The sequence below is a fragment of the Perissodus microlepis genome, chromosome 2, assembly GCF_051167445.1.
Source record: "Perissodus microlepis isolate ML-2025 ecotype Zambia chromosome 2, ASM5116744v1, whole genome shotgun sequence".
Lineage (NCBI taxonomy): Eukaryota > Metazoa > Chordata > Actinopteri > Cichliformes > Cichlidae > Perissodus > Perissodus microlepis.
The window spans coordinates 11,032,249-11,043,805 of NC_140462.1; the positions used below are offsets into that span (position 1 = coordinate 11,032,249).

General features: G+C 39.6%; 1 protein-coding gene across 2 annotated transcripts; it reads left to right on the top strand.

The window, feature by feature from the left end:
* Positions 1 to 90: 90 nt before the first annotated feature.
* Positions 91 to 11,438, top strand: LOC146392354 (neuronal acetylcholine receptor subunit alpha-9-II). 2 transcript variants are annotated; one of them, XM_084945785.1, is made up of 6 exons: positions 91 to 1,994; positions 2,302 to 2,447; positions 4,202 to 4,356; positions 4,609 to 4,789; positions 5,124 to 5,475; positions 6,048 to 11,438. In XM_084945785.1, exons 1-6 carry the CDS (start codon positions 1,955 to 1,957, stop codon positions 6,818 to 6,820), a joined length of 1,647 nt encoding a protein of 548 aa, XP_084801911.1. In that variant the 5' UTR covers positions 91 to 1,954; the 3' UTR covers positions 6,821 to 11,438. The 2 variants fall into 2 exon arrangements, with proteins under 2 accessions (XP_084801911.1, XP_084801920.1); XM_084945794.1 differs by having other exon boundaries at positions 91 to 2,447; positions 6,048 to 11,437.
* Positions 11,439 to 11,557: the final 119 nt, after the last annotated feature.

Sequence of the window (11,557 nt, forward strand, 5' to 3'; positions counted from 1 at the left end):
CACCCTCTGTCCTTTCTGTGTTGCCTCTCTCACGCCCACTACTTTACAGTAATGTGAAGTTCAGTTTTTAATGGATTTTTTCAATCATTTGTGGCGTTTTGAACATTTGTTCTTTTGCTTTGTGTGAATTTGAATAAAAACTAGACTGAGCCGCTAAAATTGCTATACTAATGTCATATAATAGAAATGTAATTACAGGGATTCAAGTTCCATACTGAATTCAATTTTCAGTATTTTGGGCATTAGTATTATAGATCATTTATGTCCTTGCTCAAGAAGGCAAATTTTCTGTGCAGTCAGATCTTCAACAAGCAAAAGGATGCCGGAATTCTGATAATATTCAGAGCATCTTTTTCATAGTGCAGATAACAGGTGGCCTGCTTGGTACCATGTTGTGCCATGTTGAACCTATCCAAGAAACCCTGGCAGTAATCTGAGGGCTGTTTCAGCCTGCACATTTGCACCACAAAGACAAGAAAAAAGCAACCTCTGATATGTTTTGTAATCCAAAGGGGATATTGTAGATTTAACTGTACAGCATTCACTGCACAGTAAACCAGCCTCAGGCATCCTAAATAGCCAAAGCTCATTTTCTATCCTTTCATTAAAAGCTGACGTGTCTCTCGCATCTACCATCTGGAACTTTTTATAACATCCCCTAATCAACGGAGCCGCTCTAATCTGAATACGTGACACCGAAATAGTATGCTTCCTGGCTCAGGTAATGGCACCGAGATAATCATTGTGTTATTAAAATGACACAAAATAAAGTAACTCGCTGCCTTATTAAAGTCCCGAAGGGTTCAAAGTGGCTGATTTCACCGCAGCTGTCAGCCGTTCTGCCATAGATGATGATCGGTGTGATATTCAGGTGCATGGGAAGCAAAAGGCCTTATTAAATATTTTATCATGGCAAAACGAAAGCGCACAGCTTTTAACATCCTGACGCGGTGTTTCAGCGAGTTAAGAGTAGTGTTTCCACTGTGAGCATGTACTTTCAGCAGAAACTGCAGGGTTGTTTTTTTTGTTTTTTTTTGCTGTGTATAAAAGCCCTGTGCTGTGCTTTGTGTGGCTGCCATCTTTCTGGAAAAGGGCCATATTGCATCAAATTCCAATAAGACATTACCAGTGTGATATATGAAGCTCAAGGAAATCCCTCAGCTGTAAAGTGAAAGGTGACACTTTATTAGTTGTGGGGAATAGATGCACACTAACGGCACCCCAATCACAAGCATTTCAAGAGTGTTATAATAAACATTAATAAACATATACATATTTTTCTCTAATTAATGATGAAAAATGTATTTTTATATTTGTATTGTAAATAATTGTTTAAATTAAAATGACTATGCCTTTCCTATTTAAAAGCCTGGGCCTTACAAAACCTGCTACTTTAGGTTCAGTCAGCTGATATGAAATGTTCATTTTTTATGAAGTCGATTCCAGTTGAAAAAATGCTACTTCTCACTTTTTCATTATGCCTTTTATTAATTTCAATGATTTACTGCCAATCTGTACTTTGCTTGATTGAATGATAGATTTACAATCCCCTGAATTTCAAATTCCCATCTTTCCTCCGTAGACATAACAGCAGCATGTTGCAGGAGCAGACCAGTACCCCACCTGACTTCACAGGCGAATAGCCCCTTGTGTGGCGAGGCGATGATTCGTGGGCATCCTGTTTCTCTTGGTCTGCTGCTGCTATGTGATAGCTGGAGTTTTATTCCGTGTCTCAGTCAGCAGACATGCTGCCTCCCCTGCCAAACATTAGGAGCTGGCCTTACAGCAAAGACGGCCAGAGGAAACAGCTCGTTGCTATCTGCATCTGAGTTCAACTGGGGTTGAACGCTCATCATGTAGATTGAGGAATGAAACCAAGAACTGTTAGATTACTTGTCGAGGCCACCTTTAATTTCTTCTTTGGAGTTATTAGTTACCAAGAGGCTTGCTAGCAATGTTCCCAATAATCTTTCTGGTGATGCTGCTTCCCAAAGGTGAGTCAAACTTAAGCCTGTCTTCCTTTGGGAAAAAAAGAGACCTCTCCTTTTAATTTATTAGACTAGATTATATCATTTAACTCAGGTTTACATTATTTTTCATAACTGTATAAAGTCACAAATGCTTGCACTTTTACCACCTATAATAGTTTAAAATATTTTCTTCACGTGGCCTTAAAATGTATTGTTTTAACAAACAGCAAGAAAAAGGAAACCAATCATTGAGACCCTCATTAAAATTTGTGACTAGAAGGAGCTATTTTAATCTCCTGCATGTTGACAGACCACTTGTGTCTCCTCTCAGTGATTCACTCTGCTCAGGGTCACTATGCCCAGAAACTCCTGAATGATTTGATGGAGAACTACTCCAGTGCCCTGCGGCCTGTGGACGACACAGACAGAGCCCTAAACGTCACCCTGCAGGTCACCCTCTCTCAAATCAAAGACATGGTGCGTGCTCGTTCATCAGCAAGTCTTGTTTCGTGTGCCACACATTCTGGTTAAAGGCGAGTTATAAATGGAAGAGGTTAATTATGTCCACGACTAAAATTAAACACCTCACTGAGAGTCATAGCATTTCTTTTAAATAGTCTAGCTGCAGAAACTTAAAAATACACTTTCTGTTTTAGCGGTTAAGGTGATTCATGCACACAAAAGGGGCATCAGCATCTGATTTATGTATGTTGAATAATATGTGGTAATCTCGAATAGCGTGTTCTACTTGCAGCATTACTGTGCAGTCAATAGTTGGCATATAATGTATTGGCCCATACATTAGCCACACTGCAGTAAAACTGACATCAGAAACTGACAGCAGAAAACATGCAAATGCAAAGAACTGAGTTTTTTAACTTGACACTGAGCCCAGCATGAAGGAAAACATGGAGGTGAACAGACCTTTTATTCTTAACGTTGTCCATGACCTCCTATTGTACAAATCGACCGGCTGGTGGCTTACACGGCTGGGTCAGGTTCCCGTTTGGGTTCAGTGCTGCGTCACTCCACAGTGAATTCACTGTGGAGTGAGTGTGGGTTTGAGCGTGCATAGTTGAAGACACAAAACCAGCTGCTGAATGTAATGTTTCCATATAATATCTGGGCATTTGTTGTCGTCACTCTGTCATACTTTGGAAGAAACGGATGCGAGCCAGACAGCAAATGAGTGTGTGTGCACTCTGGAGTGTCCTGTTACTAAAGCGGTTATGTGTTCCCCCAACCTCCTGTACTGTGCTCATCCACCTGATATTGACAGACGGGTCTGGATTTCAGCCATTGTGAGGCTTTGTGTTTGTCCACCTGGTGTTGATGAGCAGTGAACCGAGAAGATCAAGAGGGTTTTTTTCTTACTGTCTGTTGTGTGTAGATATACAGTTATAAGACACAGTAACTGAGGCATGTGCAGAAATTCATAACCTCTTATAGACCTTAAAGGTTTTTAGCAGTTGTGGATTTGACATTGGGAGTCTAGTGTTAATTGGTAACTGTAACCACTCATCAACAATTAGTTCTTCTAAGCATCTGAGTGAAGATGCTGAGAGAAATTCAAAGTTATCAAAGGTATCTTTGATGGAAAAATAGAGGAAGTGTTTAATGTTAGGCTTTGGGTTATATGACAACAAGATGCACACGCTGCAAGAGTCAAGAATATAAAACTAAAATAAGGCCATATCCTGTCAGAGGACAGTAACCATAAACAGGCCTCAAAACTCACCACAGACTACTAAAGGAAAAACAAGCTGTAGCTGGTGTTTTTCACAACTGCCATGACATGACCATCAGTGGTCATGCCATTCTTGCAGATTGCAAGCATGCACTATGTCACATGGTCTAAAAATATCCCAGAGCTCTAAGCAATGTGTAACTATAATAGAGAATTTCTAAATGAAGAAGCTGGCAATAAAGCTTCTGCAAGGTGTGATATATGTCAATGAGGCAAATACCACAGTTCCTCTTTTTTCTGTCAGTTTCTTATTATTTTCATGTAGTATAAATTATAAATTGAAATGATCAGTGCAATAACATTTAATTTAGCATTATAAGCTGCAGGGATCATTGTGTGTGTGTGTGTGTTTTTTTAATATCTTCACACTTAAAGTAATCAAAAACAAATTCTCCCAGAGGCACCAAAGCAGTTGCATGCTACTTTGTGTTTGCATACATTTGCAGGTCCTTTTTTTGTGACTAGTATGACTGTGACTGTGTAGGATGAAAGGAACCAGGTGCTGATTGCCTACCTGTGGATTAGGCAGACGTGGCATGACGCTTACCTGAAGTGGAATAAGGAGGACTATGATGGACTGGATGTGATCCACATCCCTAGCAGCCTGGTGTGGAGGCCTGACCTCGTCCTCTATAATAAGTATGCTCACATAGATGAATTTTCCAGGAATGCAGAATGTGGACAAATCTTCTTGCTGCCATTAATGTCTCTTATGTTATAATTCAATATAACGTTTATTCACAATGTTTAAAGACTACATGGTTATCTTTAAAGACTACTTGTGAGATTATAAATACTAGCAATTAGCAACAGAAGACACTGAATCTGACCACTGTTTAGCCAAATCACACACGACTTGCCAGTTGGTCTCAACCTATTTTCATCCTCTAGAGCTGATGATGATTTCTCTGGGCCCATGGACACCAACGTGAGGCTGCGCTACAATGGGGAGATAACCTGGGATGCTCCTGCCATCACCAAAAGCTCCTGCGTGGTGGACGTCTCCTACTTCCCCTTTGACAGCCAGGAGTGTAACCTCACCTTTGGTTCCTGGACTTACAATGGCAACCAGGTCTGGAGAAATACTGCCCATCTACCATACCTTGTTTAACAAAATGTAGATAGAACAAATAAACCCATATTGACTCTGTGTAGCTTACATTTCTTTTCAGGATAGTGGCAATCTGGGTCACCTAAATTTACCAGGCCACTTAAAATGGTTAAATTACACAAGACCCAGCTCTTGCTGTGACTCTGACCTCTGTGTTAGATCAGAGAGTAACTGAGATTGACCTTTTTGACATGTAGATCAGGTACACATTGCTCATTGTATTTGTCATCGTACATCTGTGTATACGTATACATACGTTTTTCTCAGTAAATGTGTCCCTCCTCTCTATTTCCAGGTAGACATCATTATGGGCATGGACAGCGGTGACCTGTCAGACTTTGTGGAAAATGTTGAGTGGGAGTGCCGTGGAATGCCGGCCACCAAGAATGTCATAATGTATGGTTGTTGCTCTGACCCGTATCCAGACATCACCTATACAGTACTCCTGCAGCGTCGCTCCTCCTTTTACATCTTCAACCTCCTCCTCCCCTGCTTCCTCATCTCCTTCTTGGCCCCTCTGGGCTTCTATCTGCCTGCAGACTCTGGGGAAAAGGTTTCCCTGGGGGTGACAGTTCTTCTAGCTTTAACGGTGTTCCAGCTCATGGTGGCTGAGAGCATGCCACCCTCAGAAAGTGTGCCTCTCATAGGTAAGAAGGTTTTGGTTTTTTTAGAAATATATTTAATAACTTGTTTTTGTTGCATGGTTTATGTTTCTGTCACTCTATAATTAAAAAATATATACCAGAAATCATACAGGCATGCATGGTCCAAAAATGACCTATGATCTAGTGATGCATTGGTATATTTTTAGTTTTCAAATTAAAGGTACCCTTAGGAATTTTACTGTTAAAACTTGGGCCATATTTATCTAATGTAGCATAGCACAAGGTTACACCTTTAACCTTTAAAAGGGTCACAGGGGCAGACACTGAATGAGAGGCAGGTGTACATGCTGGAGAAGATGACATTCCATATCTTACAGGACGAACATGTCCAAATATTTATAGCACACCCTATAATCTGACCTGGAGTTGGAAATTTTAAAATGTGAACAAAAAGTATTTGCTCGTCTGCTTTCATATGCATATGAACTTGAGTGACATCCCAATGCTAATCCATAGGGTTTAATAATGATGTTGGGCCACCTTCTAGTACCTACAGTGTGTTAATGGTCATGGACTTGTCTTCCATCAGTTTTTTGTTCCTTCCTGTTACACAGGGAAGTACTATATCGCCACTATGACAATGGTCACAGCCTCCACATCTCTCACCATCTTCATCATGAACATTCACTTCTGTGGTGTGGAGGCCAAACCAGTTCCACACTGGGCAAAAGTCCTCATCATTGACTACATGTCAAAGATTTGTTTTGTTTATGAAGTGGGTGAGAACTGTGCCTCTGCCTCCTCTTCGTCTTCTCGCTCCACCCAGGACGAAGTCCGTCACCAGCAGTTCAACACTCACATTCATTCAAATGGTAAACCTGGTAGGCAAAGTAGCCGAGAGGACCGGCATAGCGACAAGTATCCCAGATCCCAGAGCTCCAAGCTGCAGCAACATCCAAGAGTTCAGCACCACATCACCAGAGATGAGAGCGCCCACATATCTACTTTTGAACCCGGAAAATATGAAAGCTCTAATGGTAAAATTCAGATAAACGACTACTATAAGGAAAACCATAAGGTGCCGTATTGTTCTGGGGACCAGAAGATTCCCTGCTGCCCTGAGGATAAAAAGCCTCTACCTCAGGGTCCCACTGTAACCTTTGGCCCCTGTGTCTTCTGCACCCATGGCAGTGGCTTCGCTGGTATGGACACTAAGCTAGTGCGCAATGTTGAGTACATAGCAAACTGTTTTAGAGAGCAGAGAGCCACGTGCGCCAAGGGGGCAGAATGGAAAAAGATAGCTAAGGTCATGGACAGATTCTTCATGTGGATTTTCTTTATCATGGTTTTCCTCATGAGCATCCTCATCATCGGTAAGGCACCATGACCAAACTGTGGTTCCACAGATTTTTTTTTAATTTGCATATTTATACAGAAGGTCAATTGGGACTATTTTCCCTTTTTTATACACAAATGGGACAATCAAACATATGTGAACTTTCCAGCTTTTCTTTATTAATCATCGAAAACAAATTTCAGCTTTCATTCATTGTTTTTGTCCACATGCATTCAAGCCACTCTGCATTCCTTACCTTTGAAAATATGTTTAACCTATTATGTCTTCAACACATAATGATTTCATGTACTGTACATAGTGATATAAGTTTTTTGTTGTTGATCTAAAACGCAACAAAATGAGCCAGACCATGACACATACAGTATGTGCAGGCAATGCCAAATAACAGATCTATTGAAACCACAGTTCATAAATCACTGCTTTCAGTTTACTTCATCTCGTTAATACATTCGATTTTACTACTTTGTCAGCTATACAGTCTATAGCATCTCAATGTGTAGCTCGCTACAGCCTCCATCAATCATGCCTTTGATGTAGGAGTACTTCATCATTTGACCATTGAATACATGTGAGGGGATCAGCTGTCAAGTTAAAATATGACCGGTGGAGACAGCACATGTCTTATTCACAACTGTGTAATCAGACGCCTGGGGCCGAGAGACGCAGCGTCAGTGCTAGCTCCTGATCGGCAGAATCATTTTTCTGTTCAAAATCATCCAGTGAATAGTTAATGAGCAAGCTTTGTTTGTAGCACAGCCAGGGCCGTCAGGATGTAAGGTAATATGGAGCATCAATTATGTAACACAATGTGCGCACTCTGACACCCCCGTTCTCCCGAAGGCCCATCCCTTTAACTTTGAAAGTCAAGTGAATGTGTTTGTGTGTGTGTGCATGCCTGAACACTGGAAAGCCAAGTAGAAAAGGAAGAAATAAAAGAGGTAAGGACAAAAGGAATGCAGGAAAAATGAAAAGCAATCAATAAGAGGTTGAATGCAAATAATTGTATTCATTTTCTGAGCCTTGTATAATTGAAATTATTTTGCTGAACAATACAGTTACTCATACTACATTTTACATGGAAATAGTCTCCCAGAGTTCTCACCATAATAAATAGTAATAAAAAGTATTATGGCAATTCTATAGTTTAATACTTCCTCAAAGCAATAACTGGTCTATCTCAGTTTACTTTATAAATGTCCTAGTCTGTCTCAGTTCAGGGATGAAATTAAAATACACACTACAACACTCAAGCTGAATGCAGCGATGCATTATGTCAACTGGCACAATGAATGCCCACTGATAAGTTTTAATAACTTTGGACAACATTAGAGCCTTGGGCCAACACTTTGAAATAAACTTGCACTTTAGTAAAATTACACTGTGATATACTTATTTAGGCGTGTAAATGATGGCTGCTTCTTCTTCCGTATGCATTCTCATAAGTTTTCAATATTCCCGCCAAGAACTGCAAATATGAAGAAAAATGAGTCGTATTCTTTAATTTCACATTACCTTAAGCTCACAGTAGAGGGCACTCACTTCCCGCATACCATTGTAGTGGTGGTGGATGCCCCAAAGCTTACTGTTTGAAGCTGCATGTGGCAACAGAAGTGTACAAGATTTGCAGCTCAGAAGCATTCCCACTCATTTTTCATCTTCTGCAGAGACCCGCTCACATAACTTCACTACTGAGAGGAGGCAAAAAATATTTGGAGGGTATTCATTCCTCTGGTACTCTGGGGTAGAGTATGGCAAGTGTCTATAGCTCTGTGTCTCACTCACTTCCATTCTGTAACCAGTTCATTAATTTTAATTGACCTGGAGGCTAATAATTAAATAAATTTTCTAAGTAAAAATGTTTTAGCAGTAGGGGGCATAACTTTTGATTGTTCTGTGGGCTCTGTTCGACAGAATTTGATGGAGATGGTGAGATAGTGTTGTGTTTTTTCCCTCCACCTCTCCAAAGTAATTGTCATGGTGAAGCGGAGAGAGAGGTGAACCATGTAATCTGGGCAGGCTCAGCAGCTCAGGCACTCTGGGAAACAATGCTTGGGAAATTACCAAGAGCCTGGCACAATTACACTTGAAAGCATTATTTATCTTTAGGTTGTTTTGTACAAAACAACAGAAGTACAAAAATGAGGATCACTGTGATACGGTTATTTCACCAGTGAAAAGTAACTGCTTCCATGCCATTTTGTACTACTTTGAGACACTTTACAAAAGTCTTTATGCATCTAATGCATTTTAAAGACTGCACCATTTCTGTTTAATAGAGCTTTACACAAATTACACACATAAATCCATCCATCCATCGATTTTCTTTTACTTATCCAATTCAGGGTTGAGGAGGGAGCTGAAGCCTGTCACAGAGCGAGAGGCAGGGTACACCCTGTACCGGTCATTAGTCTTATCACAGGGCTCAGTAATGACATATAATAAATGTTAATCATTAATCTTTGATGTAAATTCATCGTTTACATCAAAGGAATTACAAAAGACCAAATACCCCACAAATACAATTAGCAGTTTACATCCTGTATGGGCGACTTTTGGAAAAAAAGGAGGATACTTTTATTTATTGTATTTGTGTGTAGCAGGGAGGATCTGTTCTGGGTAAATTACAGTAATGCGTCTTAAAATGTTTAATAATTGTGAAGTGTTGTAAACTTGGACGTGCTCTCTAGATTCAGATTTAGTGTGTGATAGAAAAAAATGGATTCTGTCATTGCATTTAAATACAATGGTCCTCTTGGTTATTGTCAGAGCTATAAAAATGAATGGTGTAGACTCCTGTCTTCTTTGAAGTATGGAAAGCTCCCTGGATGACAAATGAATGGGCAGGGAGGGATGCTGAGGCTGAGGATCTCTGATGGATGTTCATGACCTCTGGCCACAGTGTTTGAACCGGAGTGCAGAGAAAGCGATCAGTTGAATTTAGACAATGCTGACATGTTACTTGTGACCCATCTGGTGCATTTTTGGGGCATTGTCAGCTGTTCATTTTTGTCAAAATACAGAATACTATACAAATCCTTCAAGACAGAATCTGTCTGGCACCCTTGTAGGTGGCCTATTTAAATTAAATGGAGAGATCCAAAACTTTAATGGTCACAGTAGATAAAAATGTCAAGCGCAGATTTACCATTCTAATGTAAAACAAATAAATAAATAAATAAACTAATAATATCTTTAAAGTTTGAGTGTGTTTGTTACAAAAAACCTGCATTTATTTGGCATACGATAAACAGTACTGTGCCAAAGTCTTCATTATTTCTTTATATATTGCAAATATAAACCACTGCACAGGAATGTGCAGTGATTTAATTGAAACATGTATTCATAAATAGAATGCAGCATGTAAAAACCTGCTGCCATTCTAATGAGCTTGAAAATCCATAATTGGTATGAGCATCCTCATTCTCCAACACAGCCACAACTCTTTTTGGCAAGCTTTCTTATCATTTCTTTAAGTAGTATTCAGGAGTAGTTTTCCAGCCTTGAAGGACAATCAAAGCTCTTCTTTGGATGTTGGCTGCCTTTTGTTCTGTTCTCTGTCAAGATGATCCCAATAATGCTGAAGTCTGCACTCTGGAGAGTCCAGTTCGTGACTGATGGTGTTCCTCTGTGTGTGTTTTCTAACTACATATGCTTTTTCTGCACCTGTAGTGCATTTAGGAACACTATCATGCTGAAAACACTGAGTCATTGGCAATCAGATTCTTTCCAGATGGTATTGCAATCAAATTTTGGAAAATCTGACAGTACCTTGCTGCATTAATAATTCCATTAATGTTGACAAGATCCCCAACACCAAACTCTGACAGAGCCTCTGAGTAGACACTGACTATTTGTACTTTCTCCAGACTTCTTCCCTACATATTCATGACGATTTGTACCAAAACTTTGCAAATTTGCATCATCAATCCATAAGACCTGTTGCTGCTGATTTTCAGTAGTTCTTGTGTAATTTTGAGACAGTAATTCACCATTAAGATCATTCACTGGTGAGTTTTCAGAGAATGAAGACCAGATGCGTCTCTCAGGTCCTGTTTCTTCTCTAGAATTTTTTTTCCTAATTCTTAAGGCCATGACTTTCAGGTAATGCTCATCTGCTGTAGATATTTTTTATTTTATTTTATTTTTTATGTGTGCCAGATCTTATTTTGTCCTCTATTTGTCCAGTTATTTTAAATTCTTTAAGCACACTGCATACCATGCCACTAATAGCTCTTTGGGAATTACCTTGTGTATGTAAATACTGTTTTATGTCTCTCAAAGGTTTTGTGTTGGCATTTTTTTTGTAGATTTAACTAAACAAATGGGAACAAATGATGTGTTTTTTTGATGAGCTGCTGGTAACAAAGTACCAAAGGATTTACTAAGTTGTCTGTTATGTGTAGACACAACACTTGATTTGAGTATCGTGTGTTAAGTGGCGTAACAAACAAGCAAAAAGAACAGGACTGGATTGAACATGAACATAAATGAAAAAGCAGTCAATATACAAAGAAAAACTTCGAAAAAACTAAAAAAAAAAAAAAAAAAGGTCCAGCTTTTACAAAAGTATACAAAAAACATCATATGAGTTATTAAGTATTAAGACTTAAATGCAGGGCAGCACAGAGGGAAATTGAAGGTGGCAGAAAGCCCCCCCCCACCCCCCCCAGGGGGCAAAGGAACCAAGGCTTTTTATTTACGCCACTGCTTTTCTATTAACTTCCCTTGGATGAAATAACAGCTGCGTGCCATCTGCAAGCGATCTAA

Bases quoted from the DNA above. Each gene is read 5' to 3' on its own strand.
- LOC146392354 (XM_084945785.1), top strand. From the start codon at position 1,955: ATGTTCCCAATAATCTTTCTGGTGATGCTGCTTCCCAAAG. The intron at 1,995-2,301 runs GTGAGTCAAACT...GTCTCCTCTCAG, and splicing joins GGTGATGCTGCTTCCCAAAG to TGATTCACTCTGCTCAGGGT. The intron at 5,476-6,047 runs GTAAGAAGGTTT...CCTGTTACACAG, and splicing joins AGAAAGTGTGCCTCTCATAG to GGAAGTACTATATCGCCACT.